At 41.8% G+C, this 27,039-nt stretch overlaps 1 protein-coding gene across 7 annotated transcripts in view; it reads right to left on the bottom strand.

Moving 5' to 3' along the window:
- Nucleotides 1–27,039, bottom strand: part of Slc25a26 (solute carrier family 25 member 26) — a 124,668-nt gene that overhangs the window by 28,401 nt on the left and 69,228 nt on the right. For 5 of the 7 annotated variants that reach the window (XM_052721762.1, XM_052721767.1, XM_052721764.1 and 2 more), the window contains one exon: nucleotides 3,481–3,525. The exons of the other annotated variants lie outside the window; for them this stretch is intronic. In XM_052721762.1, the coding sequence (XP_052577722.1) occupies nucleotides 3,481–3,525 (45 nt within the window). The remainder of the gene's footprint in view (nucleotides 1–3,480; nucleotides 3,526–27,039) is intronic. 7 annotated transcript variants of the gene reach the window in all.

The raw sequence follows: 27,039 nt of genomic DNA, 5'->3' as shown, positions 1-27,039 counted from the left end.
TGGCTCACAACTATCTGTAATAGGATCTGATTTCCCTTTCTGGCCTGCAGGTATACATGTAGAGTGTTCATACATAAAATATAAATAAATAATTTTTTTAAAAAAGTCAGTCAATAAAACAGAGTAAACAATGTGGCTGCTGTAGCATGAGTCTTAAAAGTTCTTATTAATAAAATCAAACCCGAGGCCAGTTATTGGGGTGAATACTGGAAGGACAGAGTACCAGAACAAGCCACAGCTATCTCACCTTGCCAATTCCTCAGCTGGTCCTGTTTCCTCAGACTGGAAGCTTCTGTGTCCTCATCCCAATGGCTCTCAGCTGAACTGTGCTGCTAGAAGCCTGAATGCTTAACCAGCCAAAATGCTTAACCAGGCCAAATGCTTAACCAGCCAAATGCTTCTAGTTTCTGGTCCTCATGCCTTATAAACCTTTCTGCTTTCTACCACCACTCCCTGGGATTAAAGGCTGCTTTCTGGGATTAAAGGCATGAGTCACCATGCCTGGCTGTTTCCAATGCGGCCTTGAACTCACAGAGATCCAGAGGGATTTCTGTCTCTGGAATGCTAGGATTAAAGGCGTGTGCTAACATTTTCTAGCCTAAGTATCTTGTGGCTTTTCTGTTCTCTGATCCCAGATAAGTTTATTAAGGTACACAATATTTTGGGGAACACAATAACACCACAGGCTGCAAAGAGAAACAGAACAGTCATACTTTGTAATGGGTCTAGAGACCAGATGGATAGAAGCAGCCATGGCTAACAGAAGTGGAGGGCAGAGAAAGGAAGTCAGTTTAGAAGAAAGGTGACCACTGTAATTTGGACAAAGAACATTTAGGATAGTGGTGCTTACCTCCAGACACTCACTGCTTACTACATACTATGTACTGCTTGGGTCCTGGCTGAGAAAGTCACATCCCTACATGAACACAACAGAGAAATCTCTCCAAATGACACAATCCCCCAGCATGACTCTAAAAGCAACTTAAGTGGATAAAACCATAAACACAAAAATGAGTGTTCCAAAGTTTCTGCTTCTACAGAGACCCTGTGATCTCACATTCAGATATTATATAAAAACCACAGAATACTTGAAAATATGCACAACATCTTTAACTATTATTTAACTTGGAGGGAAATACAAATCAAAACTATGACGAGACACTGGTCTACAACTACTAGAATGGTTGTTTTCTTTAAATCAACTAACATGTAATAGCAAGGACACAAAACAGGAATCTCTCACACATGCTGCTGAGAATGCAGAATGCATTGGAAAACACCCTTATGGATTCTTATACAATTAAGCACATAGCCTCCTTTCAGCCCAGGGACACCACTCCTGAGCAGGTTGCGGGTGTATGTGTGTGTGTGGGGAGGTGTCCATACAAACACTACACAGAGATATTTATGAAGCTCAATGAATAACCACTGAAACCTGGGAATAGCTCAAATGTGTATCAGTACTGAGCAGAGCCACACATTCTGAACTGCCAGTGACAAGAAGGAATTAATGCCTGTGCAAGAAGCAATACAAAGACCCACCAGGCCGACAGAAGAGAAGGAAGCAGAGCATGGAATGCTGCATGGCACATGCTACCTGCTACGTGACACTGAAAAGCAGTAACTGGGGCTTGGGGTAGAAAGGGTACTCGGGATAAAGTGGTATGAATGAACTGGGCTAAAACACTATCAGAACTAATGTATCCTTTTAAAGGGTGACATTTACTGTACGCACAGTATTCCCAGAGGAACTAAACAATACATAGCACTTCACACATGCTTTTAACAGGGCCGGAGAGATGACCCAGCAGTCAGAAGCACTGGTTGCTCTTTCAGAGGACTTGAGTTCAATTCCCAGCAACTACATGGATGCTTACAAACATCTGTAAAAAACAGTTCAGGGGGTCCCTGCTGGCCTCTGCAGGCAGCAGGCACACATTTTTAGTGCAGAGACATGCATGAAGGCAACACATTAAAACTAAAATTAAAAAACAAAAATTAAGCACGGTACTGTCATCTGTGATTACCACAAAATCCATAGTGATTTCTTAACTAGTTAGAATTCTACAAATGCCCTTATATTTTGGAAAGAAATGAACCAACCCATGCTTTTTCCCTCTCTGGACCCCCAAACATTCCTCCGTGGACTCGGAGTGCCAGGACATCAGAATGTGTAGAATCTGTGTGAGTTGGTTATTGAGGCACTTAGACAGGGGCTCTTGTTTGCTGGACAGCTGTTGGCCTCATTGTTCTTTTGTCACACGCTAAAAAGGGGAACTGGTATGCTAAGGGAATGTGACCTTCTCACTGGATAGCTGTTACATCACGTCTTGAAACACTGGCCAAGGAATCTGTTTTTACCCTGCACCATGAAGGAAATGGTGAAACATTAACAACCAAAGATTCCAAAACTCCAGTAAATGACTGGTACTAGCTTTTAAAATCAGACCACATGTAAGAAATCTTGAACGGTCTAGTTTACATTTTTAAAAACTTACATTTGTGTGTGTGTGTGTTTGCACACACACACATGCATGCATGCATGGGGGAGTGGTTACAAATGCATGCCAAGGCATGAGATCAGAGGTCAGAAACAATTTTTAGGAGCTGGCTCTTTCCTTCTACCATGTGGGTCCTGGGGCTGGAACATGGGCCATCCGGCTTGAAGGTCTTTGCCTTCTGAGAAATCTTGCTGGCTCCAAGTCTCCAGTTTACTTTTTAAAAGAACCATGTTTTAACTTCATTTATTATTGTTGGGATGCAATTTTAGTAAGACTTATTTAGGAGTCCAAACTAACTCTTAAGATACTTTGTAAGTGTTTACTATAGGTATGACATGCATAGAAACTCCATAAAATTATGGCGGCATCAGCTTGGATTGTGTCTGTTCCCTTTTCCTGTAGGACTAGGGTACTGGGGATTTTAGCATGGGAGGCAAGCACGGTGTTGCTGAGCTGTCCCCAGCCCAGTTCCTACCTTGATACATTGCCATTTTCCTGCTTGGTTATTTATAAAAACCTTTTTCACTTGATCAAGAACTTTCGATCTTTCTTGACCATTATCCTACTAAGACATATGTCTTCCTAGGTCTACATTACAATTCAGTACAGCTCTCTGTGTACACGTGCACAGTGCAACACTGAAGTTGTACACCATGATGCCGACCTGTACCATGTAGTATTCTTTTTACTAAGTCCTTCACAATGCTGGCAAAGACCCATGCAATTCATGCCACTCTCACTGCCCCAATGATGAAAAACGAAAGCAATGTCTATGCATGTGTAAGTCATTTAATGAATCAATTTCTATGTGTGTGCATGTGTGAGCATGCACATACACCCCAGCCTGTGTGTGGAGAAACACTTTCAGGTGCTGGTAATTTGGAATTTTTAAACTTCCACTCACTCTTATCTCCTTCCACTGCTTACCCACACTGTTGGGCACTAGCAAGAAATCTTCAAATGATGATTAAAAACTTACTTTCAGGGATTCCCACAAGGGAAACTGGACCAAGGAGAAAGGAATCTGGAGAGAGAGGAAAATAATGCAAATTAGGTAAAAAAGTGCTTGACCTAGCATTATTGTAAGAACCCACAATTATTACAGGGCTTCACTTCATGTCATGGCTGTAACATGGCCAGTACTAAGCAAACACACAGGCATAGTACATGTTTGAAAACTGATAAACTCTGGCCATAGACCCTCTGCTTTATCAAGCTTAAGGAACATCAAGACCACTGTGAAGCCTCGGGAGCTGAAGGGAAAAGCAGGGCCAAGCTGACACAGAAACGATAGCTACACTACACGTCTCCTACAACAACCGCAACAGGAAGACCCAACCAGGTTCTACGTGAGAGCTATGCCGGGGACTCTCAGCAAACAGTTTGAGAGTTCCGAAGAGCCACTGAGCAGAAGAGAGAGGGTGAGGGAGCGGGAAGGGAAAGAGGTGGAAGATGGAGACAATATAAAGAAAGATTAAGGGGAGGACGAGAAGGAAGTAAAACAAGGAGAGTGAGGAGTGGGAAAAAAGAAATGCTGGGGGAGGACAGCAGAGGAGGACAGTAGGGGATGGGGGGAGGACAGCAGGGGGAGGACAGCAGGGGAAGAGGGAGGAGGGAACAGGCAGGATGAAGGAAAGAAAGTGGAAGAGGATAGACAACAGGAAGGGAGAAGGAGACAAGAGGAAAGGTAGAAGAGGAGGGAAGTGTGTGTGTGTGTGTGTGTGTGTGTGTGTGTGTGTGTGTGTGTGTGTGTGTGTGTAGGCCAGAGTCGCTTGCAGGAACACATCAACATGGCAAATGCCATGAACCTGCCAACTGCTTGGGAGTGGAATGGCTGCGCCCTAGAGAAAGAAAAGTTCTATACAGATTATGTTCTATGCAGACTTCAAAGCAAACCCGGCCCGGGCCAAGGAGAAAGTCCCCTGCAGTCCTCAGGAGAGGTCAAGATCACAACACTTAGAAAGTGTTTACAGTGAGCACTGGAACTATGGGTCAGAATCACCCAGAAGCCAATCAGTGCCGTCCTCACTCTGCTGATAGATGAAGAGGCTGGGGTCCAAAGAAACTGTGTAACTTGTCAAAAGATGCAGTCGAGAGCTTGAGTGGAACCAGCTGACTTCAGAACCCTAACTACTATCTCACCGGCAAAGACAAACGTTTAACCATGTTCATCTGCTTATAAATTCAGTCAATGTCTTCACTTTTAAGTGAACTTTTAAATTCTAAAAAAAGAAATGACACCCACATTTCCAAAGTAAGAATGAACTCCAGTGGACTCCAGCACACTCAGTGCCAGCGGAGGTGACAGTCAGGGGTCACAGAGGCCCCAGTGTTGCCATCTCTGTACAGGGATAGACTGTCTCGACTGCACCCATGTGCACTGTCAGCAGTGTTGACTAGTGAGCATCCCCACATCTTTTGGAGGAATTAACACGAACTCAGGGCAGGAAGTTACTGCTGTATTTACTCAGAAACTCAAAAGTCTAGCAGCATCTGTCTAAAGCAGATAGTGCCCAGGAGTGGGAATGGCAGTGGCCACAGAGACAGAAAATGTCCTACTCAGAAAGAAAATGGTAGTGAACGTGCATGTGTGCCTGTGTGTAAATGTCAATGTCACTAGTTTGGATTAAGTTGACAAAAGAAAATCTCACAGAAGCTTATTCATGTCATAAGTAAACAGCCACCCACCCTACATGTCACAGTCCCCCAAGATGTTAAGTCTAGTGTTTTGATTCCCAAAACAAATCTGACATTGTCCATCCTGAAACTCAAGAACTGCATTTTCAATGAAATCAAATACCAAAACCAGTAAAACTGGCTTCTAAAAACTTTTCTAAAATCTTAAGAAGGTATACTGTGAGATACCCCCAAGAGGAGTAACAGGCAGGACTTGGAGTCTTCTAATTTTAAGTTTCTTTGGACTTTTCCTTCCTAAATGTGAAGACATCACATTCTATGACAAAGTTAAATGTCTCACCTGCAAATTTAAAAAAAAGGCTTAAATTATTGTAAAAATCATTGCTCATTCTTTGATTAAAATAACTTCTAGGACTGCACTGAATGTTACCAGAACTTATCCGGCTTTTAAGACTATTCAATTTTCATTCTAAGGATAAATATTTTGTCCACTTGCCTCTATTGCAAATTATTTATGAAATTCTTCCTTCAGCTTACAGAAGCAACTTACATATCATACAATGGAGTGGCCCTCATTCAGCTATTCCCCGGGGCATCGCTTAGACAAGAAAGCCCACAGTGAACCCCAGCTTGGCTCCCTACAACAAGATTAACTGACAGACTAAGGCAATTAAACATGCTGTAAATGCTTGAATATATAATTTTATTTTGAGCTCTTAGTACTGAAAGGTCCCTCATAAGATAAACTCCTGCTGTGTGAAAACTTCCCAAATGTGAAGTCAAAACTGAGGGGCTGCTTGCTGTCGTTCCCAGTAAGAGGAAACCACGATGGAGATGCGCCACACATTTGCGAGGCACCCACCGCTCCTCACTGCTCCTAACTTGGACAGAATATGGGCTACTGGAGAGCAGCCTTCCTTTCCCATGTCTGGTTTGAAGTCAAACAACACTGATGTTTCTTCACAACGTGGAATTTTATACCCCAAACAGATGTAAGCTGTTATTCTAAAATGCTTTATAGATGAAGAAAATGAATAGCTACGCTCAGAGGCCTTCTATTCCAAAATACAACATACCCATTTTATGGCACCGAAAGTTACAAAACGGGTCACTGTAGTGACCTGTTTAATGCCTCCATTTAAGATGTTTTGTTTGAGTGAGGTTGTTAAGACCCAGGGCACTAATAAGTAAGCAGCAATAAACCCAGCTACCATCAAAGAGCCAGAAGCAGGGGACCCTGCTACAATTCAACATGGATTCCACTCGGCAACAAGTAGAGAAGCAATTCTATCCTAGAGTGTATGTGAGGATCCTGGGTGAAATAGAGAAAATGAAACTCGCGTGTCCCTACAAGAAGTGCTGCCATCACTAACAACACGAACAATGTACACAGTTACATCCTAAGCAGGACTTACCCATCCCCAAGTACTGGACTGCAATTATGCTTGAATTCAATCAATGCTTCTAACCTTATGATCAAAGATAAATAACCTTATAGTACTTTAATAAACAGCCAAGTGATTTATAACCGAGGAGCTATAAAATATCATTTCTAAGGTATCATTTACCTCTATAATTTGACTATTCGATAGAACAATCCCATAACAAGATACTTTTTTTTTTTTTTTAAATAAATACGGGTAGATTGGAAGCTACAATGAATACAATGTGAATGACCAAGGAACCTAAGGAACAAGAAATTATACTTTAAGAGTAAACGTTATTACACTTGGCAAAATGGCCAACAACTCTGTTTGTAAGCTCAAGGAAATGTTGAAATTCCAAGTTGTAATGGTTAGTCCTAACTGTTAGCTTGGTAGATTTAAACTCACCATGGGAACAAATTTCTGGCTTGTCTGTGAGGGATGATGTAGAGCAGGCTAGCTGCAGTAGGAAGAGGCACCCTTAATGCAGGTGGTATCACTCCACGGGCTGGAGTCTTACACTCACTAAGACCGGGAGACTGAGCTCCGGGCAGGTAGCCTTGCTCTCTGCTGCCTGACTGGACACAGTGATGGACTGTGTCCACTCACGTGTGACCATCCTTACGTCGAGTATTTCATTGTGGAAACAAGACCAATACTAACACCTAAGATTTAAAAGTAGCATGAAGTGGTCAGCTTGCCACCAGTCCCCTTTCCAAGGAATCCTACAAGGGAGATCTCTCTTCTGTTGCACGACAGTTTCCAAATTCATGTGCTTCATTTCGGGTTTCCCATTCTAGTGTCCCACAAACGACTGCCGTTCTCCTCTTGAATCGCCAGCCTTCTCTGCTCTAGCCCAGTGGAAACCAGGGGCAAAGGATGAGGAGACAGAAACCCCTTGCTTCAAAGTGGTTATCATTAACAACAACAACAAAAGATTCAACTGAAAGCCACTCAAAGCCTGCTAGCAACTGCCTATCAGAACAGAATTTCAACAATAAACTCCTTGTGTTTTTTTTTAACTTAACAGTTCAATCCACATACCAGCATTTTACATAAGAAAATGTATATCTCATAAAAGAAATAAAACTAAATGGTGAAATACTGCAGGGTGGGGTGGCACACCTCTTTAATTACAGAACCTAGGAGTGAGGGTAGAGGACCCTGTCACAAAAAGAAAAAGGGGAAATACTGAAGTGAATTCCTCTTAGGTCATTAAGGCACTCTAAGATATCTTTCCAAATTAAGCACAATATGACACGGGAGGGGAAAAAATCTAACAGAGGAGAAAGTAGGAGTGAGCATGTGAAGCTCAACTCAGTCTTACGGACTACAGAGGAGGGACACAAAGATCCTGCTAGTCACTCCATCACGAAGGGGCATCAGACAAGGATGATGCCTAGTAACCGTTATCAGGGAAGTCGTGGGGCTCCCTCTGTACAGCCTATAGTGTCATCACAATTCCTATATCTGGGCAAGGTGACTTTCAGCATATAGAGTTACATGTTAGTGTGTCAGTCATGTGACCCTGTCATTAATGAAGAGGGATAAGAGAAAAAGCCACCCCCGTTTAAGTTGCCTCTGTCAAGTATTTAATTGCAGCTACAAGAGAAGCAAGGAACACAAAGTGGCCACGACAGGAGGGGTCATTAGTCTCTAATTCACTATTTTCTGATGCACCCCCAAACACACACTAGGGCCGGAGGGACCGGGTCTTTAGTTCAAAGAGACGGCTATCAAAATTCCGATGCACTGTGGGGTTCTCTTGTTCCTAACTGGCCCCAGCCATACCACACAGGAGAACACAAGGAAGCCAGCAAGCTGCAGGGTGTCCACCACACAAACCTCGGAGAAGCCACCTGAATGTGGCAACTGGGTAGGGCACTCCGATGGATCAGCACACTGCCCGTCCACAGACTGCAGAATTCTCACAGCCACCCGGGGAGGGGAGGGTTAGTCAGGTAACCCAATCCCCAGAAGCAAATTTTCAAAATAACATAAAATGTAAAGTTTTATACATAAAGCTACTCAAGACTTCCCTAGCACTGACTGACAGAAAGTACACAGAGGTGGCCCTTTAGAGAACGCAGCTTCGGAAGGGTGACGAGATGAAATTCACATGGCTCAATCAGGGCACAAACACTGTTTAGACTCATTCTCTCTCTCCCCTCCCCCTCCCTCACTCTCCCTCACTCTCCTCTTCCCTCCCCCCCTCTCCCCATGCCAGCAAAAGAGCACTGAGTAGTCACCTCCACATTAAGGGGCACATGCCATTTTGTGAGCAGTTAGGAAGGGGATACAGATGAGAGAAGTCTGGTCTCAGAGCTGGGACTTAACATGCACAAGGCCCTGGGAGGTGGGGGTGTCTCAGAGGCTCACCATCTTAATTTGGTCACATTTGATGAAAAAGCAAATAAATAAAGTTGTTCAAAGACATCTAAAGCTGAAAGCCTTCTCAGTACAGAATAGTTTGTTTGGGATTTTTGTTTTTGAATAACTTCCCAGAATCCCGTTTGACTGGGACCTTGTGCAGACCACTGAGGTTTTCTATATTGGAGCCTTTGCATGGGCTGTGCTGGCTCTCAGTAAGGCAGGCCCATTCATGTGTCCCTCCTCTATGGAGAGGGCAGTATTCACTGGGCTGAAAATCTATCCCGATCACTGCTTCTAAACTGAGGAAGCACTTGGAATGATCAAATGGTTGGAAATCCCCAATGTGCACTCTGAAGACACTTTGCACTGTGTTCACAGTCCCTTAAATGTCCTCAATTAAAAGAACAGTCCTCAGTTTTACAGTCTGCTTTGGGCAGACTGACCTCAGGCAGAGTCAGGGTCAGAGCGGCAAGGTTGGAATGGACAGTCTCCCCTTCGGGTCCAGCAGAGTCTGGTTCAGCATCCTTTGCCAATGTGGTCCTCTGTGCATCCCAAGTCTCCTTCAACAATCACTGACCCACAAGCCATCTCTCCACACTCTCTCTGCCTCTCCCGAAGTGCACTCAGCTTCTTTAGCTGAAGTTCCCCAAGGTCCATCTTTTCTTCATCTTTTAGAGCCTGGTTTTCAATCACCTCCATATCTCTCACACTCTCAGCAGCAGCTTGTTCTGTATCCTCTGGTTTTTGCAGGGTGATGGCTTAGACACTCCTCCTGGGCAGGGTCTACCTCCTCCTCAACCAACTGGGTCCTCAGCTCCAGCCTGTTTCCAGCGCACCGTTCTCTCCCCGTGTCCCACCTCAATGGTAGTGATCTGGCTGTGTAGGAATTTGGGTTCCTACCTCCTCCACTCAGCACTGAAGCCCTTTTCTGAAGTCATCAAAGCAAGTCTTGCCGTTTTTTAAAAAACATTTAAGTACTGAGTACCTAAACATGATAAAACTGCTCATCAAAATAAGATCAGATAACATGTTTAAAAATTACAGCACATCTCATTCTCAACAGTGCTGACATCTTAAGATTAGGAACAAGGAACGGTGTCCATTCTCATCATTTCCATTCAACAGTGTACTAGAGGTACTAGCCAGTGCAATCAGGCAAGAAAATGAATCAAATCAGACTTGATAAGGGGTTAATATTAAAGGCCTCTGCTCAAAACGCACAAAGACATAAACTAATAAAACAGTAGACAGTTCTCCCAAAGAAGATGCATAACAGGTCACAGAGGTGCTGCAAACTGCTGAAAGGGTTTCTGTTCACTTTAACTCCAATTCCAGGTTATAGTCCATCACGGTGGGGAGGTCACAGTGGCAAGGGACTGGAGGCAGCTGGTCACCTCACATCCATATCACAGAGAGCAATGGATGCATGCTCGCCAGTGCTCAGCCTACGCTCTGCATTTACACACCCAAAATCACCATCGAGAGAAGAGCCCCAACTAGAGAATAGTTCTTCCCACATCATTAATATAATCAAGACAATCCCTCACAGACATTCTCAGATCTAATCAATCCCTAGCAGGTATGTCAGGAGGCTTGCCTGCGAGGTGTCAGGTTGACAACACTAGCCACTGTACGGGGTCTCTCACTGAGGCTGGAGCTCATGGATTTGGCCAGGCTGGCTGGCCAGTGAGCTCCAAGATCCTGCTGTCTCTCTTTCTAGCACTGGGATTACAGATGCTTGCAGTCAAATAGGCTACAGTACTTTGACTCTCCACTACAATTCCTTCCCCCAGCATATTTAGCATCATACTGCTCAGAAAACAAGAGGGAAAAGGAATCTTCAACCCTTTAAGAAGCTCAATGGTTAAGTTGTGTTACTTCTTATTCTTTCAGTGTCTGGCTTAACAAAAGGAGGTGACTATTCAGCTAGGCTTTTGCAGCCATTTTTCTGATAATGGTGGTTTCCCAAACCTTTTTTTTTTTTTTTTTTTGAGACAGAATCTCACTATGCAGCTCTGGCTACCTATAATTCACAATGTAGACCAAGCTGGCCTCAAACTTACCGAAATCTACCTGCCTCTGCCTCCTGAGTGCAGGGAATAAAGGAGTGTGCCATCATGCCTGGCTGGTTTCTAAATTCTTAAAGAGTAAGTAAACGAAGACTTTCAAGCAAACCAAACACAGTAAAGACTCTCAGCTAACAGTGACATCACTTATATGGACGTACTCTTTATCTTTACACTAAATCCTCACCTGCTTCCTTCCTGACGCCACCGCTAACCTCTCGGAACAGCTCAGTGGAATGAAAAGCACTGTTGAAGTGGTGCTATTAAAATAAACCTGCAACAGTGAGCTAGGCAGCAACGTGTCCTTGAGCAATTTCGAGACCATAAAGAGAAGATCAAGCAGCTGGGGGAGCAAACACAATGCCAGCAACCTTCAGAGGAGCAGGTAGGGCACCATCTGCTCACTATCAGCCCCTCCAGAGCCCTGGGCAAGGGTGCTCAATAAATTCCACACACATGAGTGGAACCAAGGAGGGGAAGAGAGATGAGAGGAGAGATGGCTAGTTCAGAGTTCAGGTAGACTAGAACCCACACCCTCTGGCTAACAGTTCAGGGAAAGACAATGCACCAATTATGGTTTTTTGTTTTGTTTTGTTTTGTTTTGTTTTGTTTTTCTGAGATAGGGTTTCTCTGTGTAGCTTTGGAGCCTGTCCTGGAATTCGCTCTGTAGACCAGGCTGGCCTCAAACTCACAGAGATCCACCTGCCTCTGCCTCCCGAGTGCTGGGATTAAAAGTAATTATGGTTTTACTTGTGAGAACAGTATTTGGAAAGCAGAATGTGAAAGATAAGTCAGTATCAGTTTCATGTAAAAGAAAAAATATAAAACAAGAGATCTCAGTCACTGTATTTGCTAGTTAAGCTTACAGGTCAGTAATGAACTCATCCACACATCTCAGGAAACTTCTATTACCCAGACACACCTTTTGGCTACAGGTTGGCCAGGGGCACCCTCATTTAAGTTCTTGACTACTACAGGGCTGTGGAGAAGATTCAAGTACCCCTCCAGCCATTCAGGGTGTGGAAGGGGCACAGGAACCTGAGTTCATAACAAGCACAGTTATGCATCAGAACACAGGGAAAGAAAGAGCAATTCCAAAGCAGTTAGAATATTCAAAATAACCAAGAACCAAAACCAACCTGATCAAATCAACAAAACTAAGGGTCAGAAACTACAGCTGAAAATATGTAGCACATGGTGTCAAGGTATGGAGGGTACACATTGTAATCCTGGCACTTGGAAAGTTGAGGCTGATCACAAGTTTCCATCAGCCCTGGCTATTTAGTGAGTTGTAGGCTAGCCTAGGCTATATAGTGAGAGCATGTCTCAAAGAACAACAAAGCAAACAATAAAACAAAATATTAGCAAGAGAAGCAAGCTGAAGAAAACAAATTGTTACATTAAAATAACTAGCAGAATTTTGTTTATAAGAAAAATATGAAGTGACTTTTAAAATGGTAAAAATAAAAAAGGTAAGCATGGCAATTAAGCTAAAAAATTAATAAAGGTGATCTTTAAGAACAATATGAAGGAGGCTACCAAGATGGCTCAGTAGGTACCAGGCTGCCAAGTCTAATTGGTCAACCCTTCAGAATCCAATGGTGCTAGAAGAGAACCAATCCTGCAAGTTATTCTCTGACCTTCACGGACATGCTGTAGCATGCATGAACATAGGCACATACAATAAATAAACAAAAATATTTAATAAAAAATAGTTAAGTAACAATAAAGTCATGATTTATAAAGAAGTTATGTTAGAAACTCATACTCCCCTGAATACAACAGTTAAATAATTCAGACAAGGAAACAAAAGAGCCTGCACATTCAGGAGATTCCCAGTGGGGAGTGCTGAAGAGGACAGCATGCAATCACCTGATGAAAGATGGGGAAAGCAGTCCTTCCCAACCCTCACCCCCTCTGCCTCAGGAAACACAAGGGCTTTGGCTAACACTTCTGCATCGACTTAGGAAACCTGTGGGGGGAAAAAAGTCCTGGAGAGACTAGGGATACAAGGGACATACCTCAATATAATAAAGGCAGTTTACAGAAAACGCATAGCCAACATCTACTTAAATGGAGAGAAACTCAAAGCAATTAAAATCAGGAACAAGACAAGGTTGTCCACTCTCTCTATTCAATGCTTGATGTCTTAGCTAAAGCAATAAGACGATTGTCATATATATATGACAAATGAACTAAAAAAGAATCAGGAAAATAATACCCCTCGCAATAGCCTCAAAAAATATAAAATATCTTGGGATAACTATAACCAAGAAAGACTTAAATAATAAAAACAAAACAAAACTAAACTAAAACATTGAAGGAAGAAATTGAAGAAGATATCAGAAGATGCAATGATCTTCCACACTAGTGGATTAGTAGGATTAGTATAATAAAAATGGCCATCCTACAAAAAGCAATCTATAGATTCAATGCAATCCTCATCAAAATTCCAACACAACTATTCACAGATTTTGAAAGGACAATTTTCAGCTTCATATGGAGAAACACACACGCACCCCAAACAAACAAATGAACAAAAAACAGGCTAGCTAAAACAATCCTGACTAATATAGAACTGATGCAGGCATCACCATCCCCAATCTCAAACTGCACTACAGAGCTATAGTGATAAAAACAGCAACAGCGCAGTACTGGACAAAACAGTCACACTCAACAATGGATCCAATTGAAGACCCAGATAGAGTTCCACACACCTATGAACACCTGATTTTTTTTTTTTAAATAAAGAAGCTAGAAATGTACACTGGAAAAAAAAAAAAAAAGACAGCATCTTTGACAAATGGTGCTGGTCAAATTAGATGGCTGCATGCATGTAGAAGAATCGAAATAGATCCATGTTTATCACCCTGAACAAAACTCAACTCCAAATGGATCAAAGACCTCAACAATTAAAGTAGAGCCACTGAATCTGATGGAAAAGAAAGTGGGGAATAGTCTTGAACTCACTGACACAGGAAAAGACTTTCTGAACAGAACACCATTACTAGCACAGGCACTAAGATCAACAATTAATAAATGGGACCTCATGAAACTGAAAAGCTTCTGCATCGTAAAGGACACCACCATTCAGACAAGGTGATAGCCTACAAATGGGGAAAGAATTTTACCAACTATATATCCAAAAGAGGGCTAATATACAAAATACATAAAAAACTCAAAAAACTAGATATCAAGAAAACAACCCAATTTAAAAATGGTGTAGAGATCTAAACAGAATTCTCAATAGAGGAAACTCAAATGGCTGAAATAAACTTGAAAAAAATGTCCAACATCCTCAGTCATCAGGGAAATACAAATAAAAACGACTCTGAGATTTCAACGTACACCTGTCAAAATGGCTAAGATCAATAAAACAAGTGACAGTTCAGCTGGTGAGGACGTGGAGTAAGGGGAACACTCCTCCATTGCTGGTAGGAGTTCAAACTGTATAACCACTATGGAAATCAGTGTAGCAGTTCCTCATGAAGATAGAAATTAATCTACCTCGAGATCCAGCTATACCACTCTTGGGAATATACCCAAAGGATTCTTCATCCTAACCCAGAGAAACTTGATGGGTCATGTTCACTGCTGCTCTATTCATAATAGCCAGAAACTAGAAACAACCTCGATGACCCTCAACAAATGAACATTTAAAGAAAATGTGGTACATTTACACAATAAATATGTTAAAAAATGAAATCATGAAATTCACAGGTAAATAGAAGGAATTAGAAAAAAAAATCATCCTGAGTGAGGTAACCCAGACAAAGAAAGATAAATACTGTATATTTTTGCTTATATGTGGATATTAGCTGTTAAGTTAATGATAATCAAGCTACAATTCATAGAACCACAGAAGTTGGGGATAAATAAGGGAAGAAGGGGGAGAGATATATCTCTCTAGGAAGAAGAAATAGAATATGTAGCTATGTATGGACAAAGAGAAATGGGACTGGAACGGGAGGATCAAGCAGGGATGGGGAGGGAAGAGGGAGATGAAAGAGACAGCTAAAATAAGGAATACTCAAGTGGTAGTATGAAAACCTAATAAAGAAAAGCTTCCTAAAAGATATACATATATGAAGGCAATTTAAGTAAATCATCAAATAATGGAGGAGACAGAGCCCCAGTCGGATATCTCTTATAATCAAACAAAGCTTCCAGTAATGGGATTGGGTTATATCTAATTGAGTTGCTAGCGAAAGGGTCCCATAAGAACCCCCAAATAACCAAGGCTGTTGCCAAGGCTACAGGTTGTTCTCCACAAACTAACTACAAAATCCTATTGCTGAAGACAACACCTATATAACTCACCAAACATGGAAAAGTTGAGCTGGTACCTACCTAGAGCCTTCACTATGGGCTAGTGTTCTTGGTAACAGAAGGTATTCTGCATGCTACCAAAGAAGAAACATAAACATCAATCCAGGTACAAACCCTTCCATCTACAATGGTGTCCTGTCTGCAAGATATGCTAGTGCGATGCTGGCACAAAGCTTGTGGGAGCAACCAACCAATATCTGATTTGACTTAAGGCCCACTCCATGCGATGGAACACATACTCAATGCTACTTGGATGGCCAAGAACCTGAGACTAGATAGGCCAGGGACGTAGGGAAGAAACAAATACTACTGTTCTACTAAAGGAACATAGTCACAAAATGATTTCTAATGACATTCTGCTATATTCATAGACCAGTGCCTTGCTCAGCCATCATTAGAAAATCTTCCTCTGGCAGCAAATGGGAACAAATACAATGTGCAGAGAGTGAGAGACCTTGGAACACTCATCCCTAAATGGGATGTCTCCATCAAATCTCTCCCCTCTGAGCTCAGGAACCCCTTCAGGAGAGGAGGCAAAAAGAGTGTGAGAGCCAGAGTGGAGGGAGGACACCAAGGCAACAAGGCCTTCTAAACACAACAGGACTGATGCAATATGAACTCACAGAGACTGAGGCAACATGCACAGGGCCTGCACGAGTCTGCACCAGATGGGGCCTGGAGCTGAAAGGAGAAGTGGACACATGTCCCCAACCCTATCCCCCAACCCAGAAACTATCTCCAATATATATATGCAAATGAAAATTTGGTTTCCTCCAAGGGAGTCTCACCAGGAAAACAAACTATTCTTAAGGGTAGGCTGCATGCCCAGCAGTAGATGGTCAATAGAAAATGAACTCAATGGGAACTTTGGAGGTTCCTTGTATCATAATGTCCTATCAAAGCTTTGTTTTTCTTTCTTTCTCTCTTTCTTTTTCTTTCCTTCTCTCTCCCCTTTTCTCTTTCTTTCTTTTTTCTTTTTTTTCTTTCTTTCTTCTTCCTTTCTTTCTTCTCCCTTACCTTTTTTTTTTTAACCCTGTAGGTTCTTTGCATGTATATTATGATCTCTGGTTTGTGTTTTCATGGGATTGCTGAGTGTGTAAAATGTGGCTCTCTGCATCCATAGCTATTTCTGTGTCCATTCTTGGGCTCTTTTCCTTCTGTTTGTTTATTCTGTCCTATTCTGATTTGTTTTTTAATCTCATTTTTATTTTATTATTATCCCTTATATAGCTGGTCATTTTCTAAGCAGAGACAAAAAGGAAGTGGATCCAGATGGGGAGGAACTGGAAGGAAAGAGGTAGAGAGAGGGGGAAACTGAAATCGGGATATATTATCTGGAAAAAAAAATCTATTTTCAATTAACAACAACAAAAATCAACTAGATAAGAAGTCACTTCTTTGAAAAGATAAACAAAAATTAAAATAAAAGATTATCAAGATTGGCAAAGCACTCACTAACTTACAGAGAGCTCACAATAAATACATATTAATACATTTATACACAATAAATAAATAGAAATGATGAGGGTGTGCTTACAAACTATACCAACAAACCTGGAGCACTACTGGGAATACTAGGGAGTAGATTTGGGGTTCCTCAAAATATACATATTATTTAGATTGAAACAAACTATACAAAGTACATTTTCTTTATGACAGCAGTATTTTCTGTATTCCTTCTAGATGAACCATGGACCATTTACCTTTATAGGTTTTACTTATAAATCAACACAAGGCAATAGATACAGCCATAGAAAGGGTAGAAGAAAACAGATGAGTGGGCTGTCTGTATGGACGGTCTGCAGCTGTCATGGAAGCTCTTGATGTCACCTAAGGAGTAGTAGAGATTCAGGTGGTGCTACTGGGAGCCTTTGCTTGTCTCACCTCTGGAATGCAGACTCTTGATCAGGGTCTTTCAAAATGCCTGACATTTCACAGGGTAGCCAGCCATCCTGTAGTGTAATTAAAGCTAACTTGTACTTACATACATAGACATACATACTGTATGTGGAAATTTACAATCCAGCAAGTGATGATCTCAAAAAATAACTCAAATATTACATAAATGCCATTACCTAAAAATAAGAAATTCTCAATGATTTGATTTCAGTTTTCAGATCAGGACCATGGGGTGAGAGATCATGGAGAGCGAGCAAGAGAGAGAACAAGCTAGCTTGCTTAGCACTTATGAAACCCTACATTGCATCCCAGCACTGTAATTAAATGCATAAATAAGAAGGGCGGGTCAGACGGCTCAGTGGGTAAAGGTTCTTACTGCACAAGCCTGGCAGGCTGAGTTTGACACCCAGAAACCACCCAGAACCCACATACAGGCAGGTGGAGAGCACCGACTCCACAAAGTTCTCCTCTGACCTTCACACACAAGGTATGGTATGTGCACACAAGCACCCACACACAAATAAAGCAATATCTAATAAAAAATGAGTTGAAGAACAAGTTGAAATGAGGCCAGCTTCCCTGATCAAGTCTTCCTACTTCAGTTACCACTCATCTATGATTCCTTCCCTTGGGACCCAGAAACAATGTCAAAGTGATTTGGAAATCTGAAACCAGACACCAAGGACACAGCAAACAAATGCATTCTGGAAAAGTCATAAAAATATCCAAAAGTAATTATGTCCTTAATGTCCAAATGACTAAGCAAATTCATTTTTAATAAAATACAACTTTGAAGAAAAAAATTACAACATGGCACTTGCACAACAAACATTTGCAGATTTCCTGGGACATTCGGGGGCTAGGGGAGAAGTAAGATGGGTAAAGAGGGCACATTCTCCTACTCACTGTATTCAAATTAAACCATGCCTGTCTCAAATACCACATTGGAAGGGAGGCAAGAATAAGGGACAAAGAACAGATCTACTTTGTTAGCAGATGTTTCTATTCTGCATAGTACCTTGTCCCCATGGAAGAGTAAGTGCACACTATAAATGGCTCAGTTAATAAAACAGCCATGTATTCAGCCATTTCCCTCTAAAACCTCATTTACTATATGTACCAACTGGACAGGGTACATAAACTTACCTTTCCTTGAAACATTTACATTTTGTTATGGTCACATTTGTTTTGTTTGATATGTGCTTTAAGTCTTGTACAAACTATAAATGCATACATGTTCTAAGAGAAACACTTATACTAGGACTATAGAAACAAAGGAGACCAAGATAAGCAGAGCGGGTGAAGGAAATATGCAGTCAGTAGGAATCAGGGTAAAGGAAAATAGTGCCAAAGCCAGTTTAATGTAAGCGGAGTTTTCCTGTCCTGACCACCTGCTCCCAAATAACTAGCAGCCGCTTCCCAAATAACTGACAGAAAATTAATATAAATTATAAATGCTCAGTCGATAGCTCAGGCTTATTACTAACTCGTACATATAAGTTAACCCATATTTCTTATCTGTGTTTTGCCATGTAGCTCATGGCTTGTTACTGCATTTTCTACACATCCTGCTTCCTTGGCAGCTGATTGGCATCTCCCTGACTCTGCCCTTCTTCTTTCCAGAGTCTTCTGTGTCTAGCTGTCCTGCCTATAATTCCTGCCTGGCTACCAGCCTGTCAGCTTTTAATTAACCAATGAGAGTAATACATATTTACAGTATACAGAAGGATTATTCTACAGCATTGGTCATGGTCAGGAAAAAAGCTAAACAAAGAAGTTAAATTCAAAGATCTCTTTCTAAAGGAAAAAAAGAGGGATATGCTATAGAAACAACAGGATAAAAGGGTAGGTTATTGGTTCTACTTTAATCCAAAAAAACAACCATTAATCTTAAGTATTTTACATTGGTATGGTTTTGGTATTTGATACAAATTTACAAGTTACTTTTGTTATACTGTATGTATATTTCTACTCTTGTGTAAGGTATTATGTTTATACAGTTCACTTAAAAATGTAATGTATAATTAAGAAATACAGATTAATAGTCATCTATAATAATCAAACTTATAGTCACGTTAGACACGTTTTTCAAGGCTATAAACAGATATATTTAGATAGATAGAGGGTATTCAAACACTTCAAAGACATACAGACTATGGCACTTAATATATTTAATAACCTAAGGATGAAAGTGAGGCACATCTGTTCCTGACAGTACCAATCTACCTCAGAGAAGATGATGGGCATCAAAGAAATTCCATATGGAGTTTGCTCTCTTTGTGGCAAAAGCTAGCCAGGTGGACAAAGAAACTGCCCTTGCCTCAATTACTGACAGCATACTGTTCAAACTGAACCAGCAGGACACAAAAGAACGTGACTACCAAACTTTGCCAAGACAAGGTAGGACAATCCTTCAAAATTCCCTGCTTCTCAGAAAAGTCTGTCAGATAGACTAGGTCTATGGGCCAAAGATAGATGCCCCAACATTACAGTAGAACGATGGGAGACTGTCCAGGAAGAAAGATGTTCCTGTTAACATTTCAGCCTTCTGGGATCTTTGATGGCATTGAAGACTAGTTATATTTTTCCTTAGTTATGATAGAAGGTAAATTAGATACAAAACTTTGAACTCACTAAGATAAGATAGATGATAGAGTATTTTCTTATTTTTGCCAAATACAAATAAACTAGATATTGTAACTGCAATTCTTACTTAATAACTGTTTTGTTATATATAGTTTTACTACATTAAGGTTAAAACCTTCCTTTTTAATTGGACAAAAAGGGGAAAATGCTGGGGAATAATCCTTCCGTATACCGTAAATATGTATTAATCTCACTGGCTAATAAAAAGCTGAAAGGCCGGTAGACAGGCAAGAGGTATAGGCAGGATAGTCAGACACTGAAGACTTTGGGAAGAAGGGTGGAGTCAGGGAGATGCCAGTCAGCTGCCAAGAAAGCAGGATGTATAGAAAATGAAGTAACAAGCCATGAGCTATGTGGCAAAACACAGATAAGAAACATGGATTAATTTATATGTAAGAATTAGGTAGTAATAAGCCTGAGCTATCGACTGAGCATTTATAATTTATATTAAGTCTCTGAGTCAGTTATTTGGGAAGCGGCTACCAGTTATTTGGGAACAGGTAGTCAGCACAGGAAAACTCTGCATACAGCTTAAAACTTCCATATACTTCTCTTAAATAGTCATGTTTAGGACACCTGTCTTACACACATAACCCTACAGAGTGACTTGTGCACACTGAGGCTTGAAAACCACTGAGATAATGTTGAGTATTGAATAAAGCAACTGTAGAGCTGTGCATATTCAAACCATTCTCTTTCAAGATGCTAACAAATTCAACCTGGAGGGCTGATGGGACAGGGATTCAAAGAGAACACCTCACTTGGCCTGTGGAGACCCAACTGTATAACTCCTTAGCAGTACTATGTGCGCACAGGTCTACACTTTGCTGTAAGCAGTGTAGCTTACATACACGGGGCTGTACATGGTGCCAGTATAGGGCTGGCTCACAGCAGGTGTGTAAGGCTGAAGTCTGGCTCACTAACTCAGAAACCACATGCTATGTTCTGAAAGCTGCAGAAAGGGCCAGTCAAGTGCTTCCTTTATTTCCAGACTGTTCTTTATTGCTGTGGCCTTCCAAAGGCCCAAGCCCCAGGCACCCCTGTATAGTTCCACTTTATAAAGTGCTAGACACTTAAGGGCTTTGGGTAAATTAGAAAACCACATAATGTTACTCTATTGTAACATGGCTGAGGCAACTAAAGATGGAAGACAATAAGCTTGGCCTCGCTGTCAGGAATGAATCAGACGCCATTGTGTTTTGGGCCAGAGGGCTGTAGGGATCTTGAGCATGGAAAGGACACTGCTCTTCTTGCTGTTCCTGTCACCTCAGCTGACCCAGGGTACACAGTCAAAACTCAATGAGTCCACATGCAAACCAGGAGGAAATGCGGCATTCCTACAACAGCCATCTATGAGCTCAGGAGAAAGCATAGAAGGCACTGAGCAAAACGAAAGAGTGGGGACTGGTCCCCTCATGGAGCTCATAGCCATCTGAGTCAGCGTGAATAACCCCATGTCAGAAGCTAACGGAAACAACATGGTGCCATCAGAACCCCATGCTCCTTGTGACACTTGGTTTGGAGACTGCCTGCTCACTGACTGTTTTGTGGGTAATAATACCCACACCTTGTTCCTGTGGCAAAATTGTTTTCTCAACAATTCCCTCCAGTTCCATCTCACTCAGCAAGCCACGCACAAGTCAAGCACAAGCGAGGCCTGTAAAAGACTCAAAGTGTCCTAAGGGTCTCGATGCATCAACGATGTAGTTTCCAGATTCTGTGAAGAAAGGGAACTTGGAAACCAAGGGGGCACTGTCCTTGTAAGCCCCTAAAGAAAGGACAAACTTTAAATATTAGCAAAGTGAATTCCAAATTATAAACACTGATTATATCTCATGAGCAATAAAGTATATTCTAGCACTGTGAAGCTACTCCACTACTCTGGCATCAGTATGATTTGTAGTTATGAGCAGAACAAAGAAGAGCTGTGCAGTCATCTCAATAGATACAGAAAAGGGTCCTCAAAATACCACACATTTATCATGAAACACACACACACACAAAACTATGAACAGTAAGGAACTTTCCTCCTTAAGAAATAAGATTAAAGGCTCTTGCCTTTCTTGACTTGTCTCTCTTCTTGCATGTTCTGTCTGTCTGTCTGCCTGCCTGCCTCTCTTATGTCCCCACTCCGAGACTGCTTTTCGCTCTTTCACTCTCCCCCTCCCACCTCTCACAGTAAACCTCTTACACTGGGGAAAAAAAGACGATCAGGGGCCAGTGTGATGACCCAGAGGATAAGACACCTGCTACCAGCCTCAATGACCTCAGTCTCATCCCTGGGACCCAAGACGGTGGAAGTGAGAACTGACTCCGTAAGTTGTCCTCTGACCTACACACATGTACACGTACACATACGTACACACACGTACACACGTACACACACATTGTAGTATGCACTTACACATGAGCATGCACACACAAAAAAAATTGAAGAAATGTAAAAGCAATTTCAAATAAAATTAAATTTGAAACCATGAATAAGAAAGCAACAGTTATTATAACACTAAATGGCAAAAATCCCTGTGTGTGCCTTTGACAAGAGACTGGGAACATGGGAAAGATGTTCAGCGCCACCACTTCTATTCAGCATTACATTGGAGGGCTGAGCCAGAGCAGCCAAGCAAGAAAGAAGTAAGGTGACTGCATAATGGAATGGGAAAGTTCAAACTTATGAAGACTGTCGATACCCGTTGCTGTCAAGGGTACGGGCAACTAGAGCCCTCACGTGGCTAGGAGAAGCCTAATGTGGCCCAATCACTCTGGGAAATTGTTTTGTCCTGTTGTTTTGTTTTGTAGATAAAGCTTTCCCATATAGACCAGTCTGGCCTTGAACTTGCAATCCTCCTGACTCAGTCACATTCTACAAGGTCGTGTGCTCTTCCAGAAGAACCCCTTGCTCCTCTGCAGCCCCACTTAAGGCAGCACATTCTACAAACCCCAATCTAACCCGCTTCCAGCTACACTTTCTAATAACCCTGTATATACAAATCGATCCATTTATGTTTCTGTTTTCTTGCTAATCTGTCTTTTTTCCCCCTTGCTAATCTATCTTTGGTCAGTTTAATTTTGGGCCCTCAAGCACTAATCTGAGTTAAAGAAAAGGTTTTTCATTCCCCAAAAGACATAAAATATGAGGCAAAATAAAATTGGGCTTATAAATGAACTTTGGTAGCCAATACAAAATAACAGTTTTAGCTCTTTGCATTATTTCTTAGATCAGAATAATTTTATGAATCTAATGTTGATTTTTAAACATGACTTTAAATTAGTTGAGGCCTGTTAACAGAATGACATTCAAATCTGATGTGGCCCCTACTCTCCCTCACACATCAGCCCTTACAACCTCTCCATCTCTCAGACCTATCTTCCACCTCAGAGGCTAGGCCTGCAGACACAGACCAGCCAGAGAGAGGGAGGAAGAGATGGCCATGTGTGCCGAGTGTTCAGAGGGGTGCTACAATGCACCCCGATTTCAACATCTCCTGTCAGTAGAAATCTTTGCACAGAGAGGAGTTTTACCATACAATGTCTGATTATTTTGAAATTGGTGTTATGAAGCAGTATAAACAATAATAATTAAAAATAAGACAAGGAGGGTCCATGAGGGAAATCCATGTCTGTTTCATAAAACTTAACAATGAATGTATTATGAACAGTTTGACCAAAATGGTTTATTGATAAATGCTTTCCAGTTATGAACAGGTACCCCTAGAAAACAGACATGGAAAGAGACAGAGAGAGACAGAGAGAGAGAGAGAGAGAGAGAGAGAGAGAGAGAGAGAGAGAGAATATCCAAGTCGTTACTGATAAATTGTTTAACAGACTGAGTGCTGAGAGACAAACTGGCTTAGAGGTTGGTCATGGCAAAGTATAAAACTTTAAATTCCAAGTCAGCATTCGTTTGCCAACCCTGATTTGTTATTAAAACCACATGTTGGCACTGAGTTATTTTATGGTTCGTTTGAAATAAACATGCAGAAAATTATGGGAAACAAATAGAACCCCAGAAAGTCTGTTAAAGCAAGACACTCATTCCCACACACCCTCCATCACCAGGCTTCAGGATGTCTTCACTAAAAAGTGCGTTTGTGGTGGGAGGGCTTGTGCTGAAGAGAAAACTGCACTGTAGTGATGAGACTAGAACTGTGGCCAATGTTTATTTTTATCCTAGAAATCGGAAAACATGGATCACATTACTTGTTCAATGAGAAAATGTATTACAACATTTTAAATATCTTCAACTGCTAATATAAGTTTTACAGGGTAAGTGTCCCATTTAACAAAACTAAAATGTATCTTAAACTAGTGAGTTAATATTAATGAAGAAGACTCCTTTCTTAAAGGATTCTTGCTATATCCTCACTGCAGGCCAGGGTCGTCTCAAAATGCCCCACCCCTTCCCACAACTACCTCCAAGGTTCACCTGTGACAACAATGCAAACACTCTAAAGCAAGTGTGCCCTAGTTTATCTGGTCTGGGTTTTTTGAGACAAGGTCACATGTAGCTCATGCAGGTCTTGAGCTAAGTACCCAAGTCACCTTGGGGTGACTAAGGAAGAAGACCCTTGCTAGCTCTTCAACACTGGACCGCCAGCCTTTACAGTGAGAAATAAGTGCCTCAGTCAGAGCCCTGCTGCTTAAGTGTTTGCCAAGCATGCCCAAAGCCCTGGGTTCGAGCATCAGCAACACATCAAACTGGAGATACTGAGCCAGGAAGATCAGAAGTTCCAAGTCATCCTTTGTATACTGCAGCTAGCTTGGATACAGAAGACCCTGCCTCAAAAAAAGGAAGGGAGGGAGGGAGGGAGGGAGGGAAGAAGGAAGGAAGGGAGGAAATGTAAAAAATAGATTTCTCTTCACTGCAAATGGTCCAGCAACATAAAATGCAAGATGCTATAGTTCTCTCTGCTAGTTCCAAACTCTAAACGGCAGGCCACCACTGAATATGACAACACCAAAAAACTGGTCAGGAGGATGGAACTGACAAAATTTCACAGAGAAAACCTTTTAACCAAGAGTGAACTTTTGCTGCTCTTCCCACTAGCCTGTAAATCAAGCAATCCCCAGCTTGTGTTCTCTCCTCTTATTGCCCTCTGTGCCTCAGCCCCCACCTACTCCACTGGCACATGATTTAAATCAACAATACCTAAAGAGCTGCTACTGATTGCTAAGTATTTTGATCTTAAAACAAGTGAAAGAGCTATAAACCTGTCTGCTGAGGGGATTCTCAGACCGCATACCCAACAAACTAACATCACTCCAGGCGGGGGCTAGAGCTGGGAGAGTGCCTTCCAACAAGGGACAGCATCCAAATGAACCAAGATCTATAGCTTCTCAGGATGCTACAAGGACCAGCGAAGCACTCCAAATGGAGAGAATGAACATGCCTCATAACCACATGCGAGCCTGGTGCCAACACAGGCGCAGGATCCTAGCCCTCATGTCTCCACGTTAGGTAGGGCCCGAGAACTTGCCTTCATTTTCAATGCCAGCTGGTGTTATGCTTTGACCAGAGACCACATGTGCAGTCTCTGTGACAGGCAGAGGCTCATGGCCTACTTGGAAAATCCTAGTAAGGTTGAAGCATCTGCAGGTGTTCATTTAAAGTTAGATGTGGTGCAGATCGGTAATGGTAGGACTTGGGAAGGGAGGGAGAGAGGGAGGAGGTGGGTTGGGAGCCCCAGGTCACCTCACCACAAAGAGAGTTTGAGATCAGCCTGGACTACATGAGATCCTGACTTCTTTTCAATAAATACAAAAAAGTGTTGTTCTTCCTTACAAAGGTTTCCATCACACTGGGTTTTTTTTTTAAAAACGTGTGTTTCTTTTTTTCTTTTCTTTTTTTTTTAAAGTGATCTTAAAATCATGGCTACTGAGATAAAAGTGACCATTATTGCCACACAAATCCCTACAGCACAACACAGAAGTGAGGACAACTGGGGTCACATCAGACTACAACGCTACACAGCAGACTACACAGCAAAGCTGACTATTAGTAAAGGAACTATGCAGACAGTTTTGGAGTCCACATATCTGACAGGAGGTTAGTATGGGAGTGTCAAACCCGGAACTCTGTGTGCCAGACCACTGAGCCACAGGGCCAGTGCTGATTTGTCGCCAGCGTTGTCGCTGTTGGGAGGAAGAGTAGATCTGCTTTGTTCATTGTTGTTTCTGTCCTCTGGAGATGCTCTGTCATTATGTAGCCTGGACTGGCTGAAAGTCTCCATCCCCCGCCTCTGTCTCCTGATGCTCAGATTCGCCTGGGTCACCATGCCCAGTGCTAATTCTCCTATTTTAAAAGGGCGGGCAAAGGGCTGGAGAGATGCCTTAGAGGGTAAGAGCACTTGTTACTCTTGCAGAGAACTAGAGATTGGTTCTTGGCACTCAAATCCCACTAGTTTACAACTACCTAACTCCAGCTCCAGGAGACACAACACCCTCTTCTGGTAAATTCATTAATAAAATGAAAATATTTTTGAAGATTTATTTATGTTACTTTATGTGCCTGGTGCCTGCGGTGGCCAGAAGAGGGTACCAGATCCCCAGGAATTGGAGTTACAGACAACTGTGAGCCACCACGTGGGTGCTGGGGATCCAACTCTGGTCTTCTGCAAGACCATCAGGTGCTTTTAACTGCTGAGCCATCTCTCCAGTACCTCATCCCTCCAAAAAATAATCTATGAAAAAGGGCAAATGACCCGAAAAAACGTTTCTCTCTCAAAAGATATACACACAGAAAATAAGCATTTATAAAAGAAAAAGTTCAACATCATCTATGAGGGAAATGCAACTCCAAACTACAATAAAACACCCCCAAACCTGTGGGGTGTCTGAATGTGAAATTTACCCGGAAGATGGAAAATAAGGCAGATGAATCAGAGCATTCAGACACTGAAAAAAGGATAAAAGAAGGATAGATGAACAGAGCATGCAAGTTCATGGGACCACTGAAAGACCAAACTCATGAATCACATGGGAGAAAAAGAAGAGCTTCAGCCTAAAGGGATAAACAGTATGTTCAGGAAAATCACAGCAGAAAACATCTCAAATCTAGAAAGAGATGAACATCCACACTCCAAAGGCATTCAGAACCAGACAAGAACCATCCCACATCCTATTATGGTTAAAACACTAGAGAGAGCTAAGAAAATATATTGAAGA

The sequence above is a fragment of the Peromyscus californicus genome, unplaced genomic scaffold (genome assembly GCF_007827085.1).
Source record: "Peromyscus californicus insignis strain IS unplaced genomic scaffold, ASM782708v3 Scaffold_6__1_contigs__length_162567912, whole genome shotgun sequence".
Lineage (NCBI taxonomy): Eukaryota > Metazoa > Chordata > Mammalia > Rodentia > Cricetidae > Peromyscus > Peromyscus californicus.
Note: the sequence above shows the minus strand (reverse complement) of the source record. Positions and strands in the feature narration are given on the sequence as shown.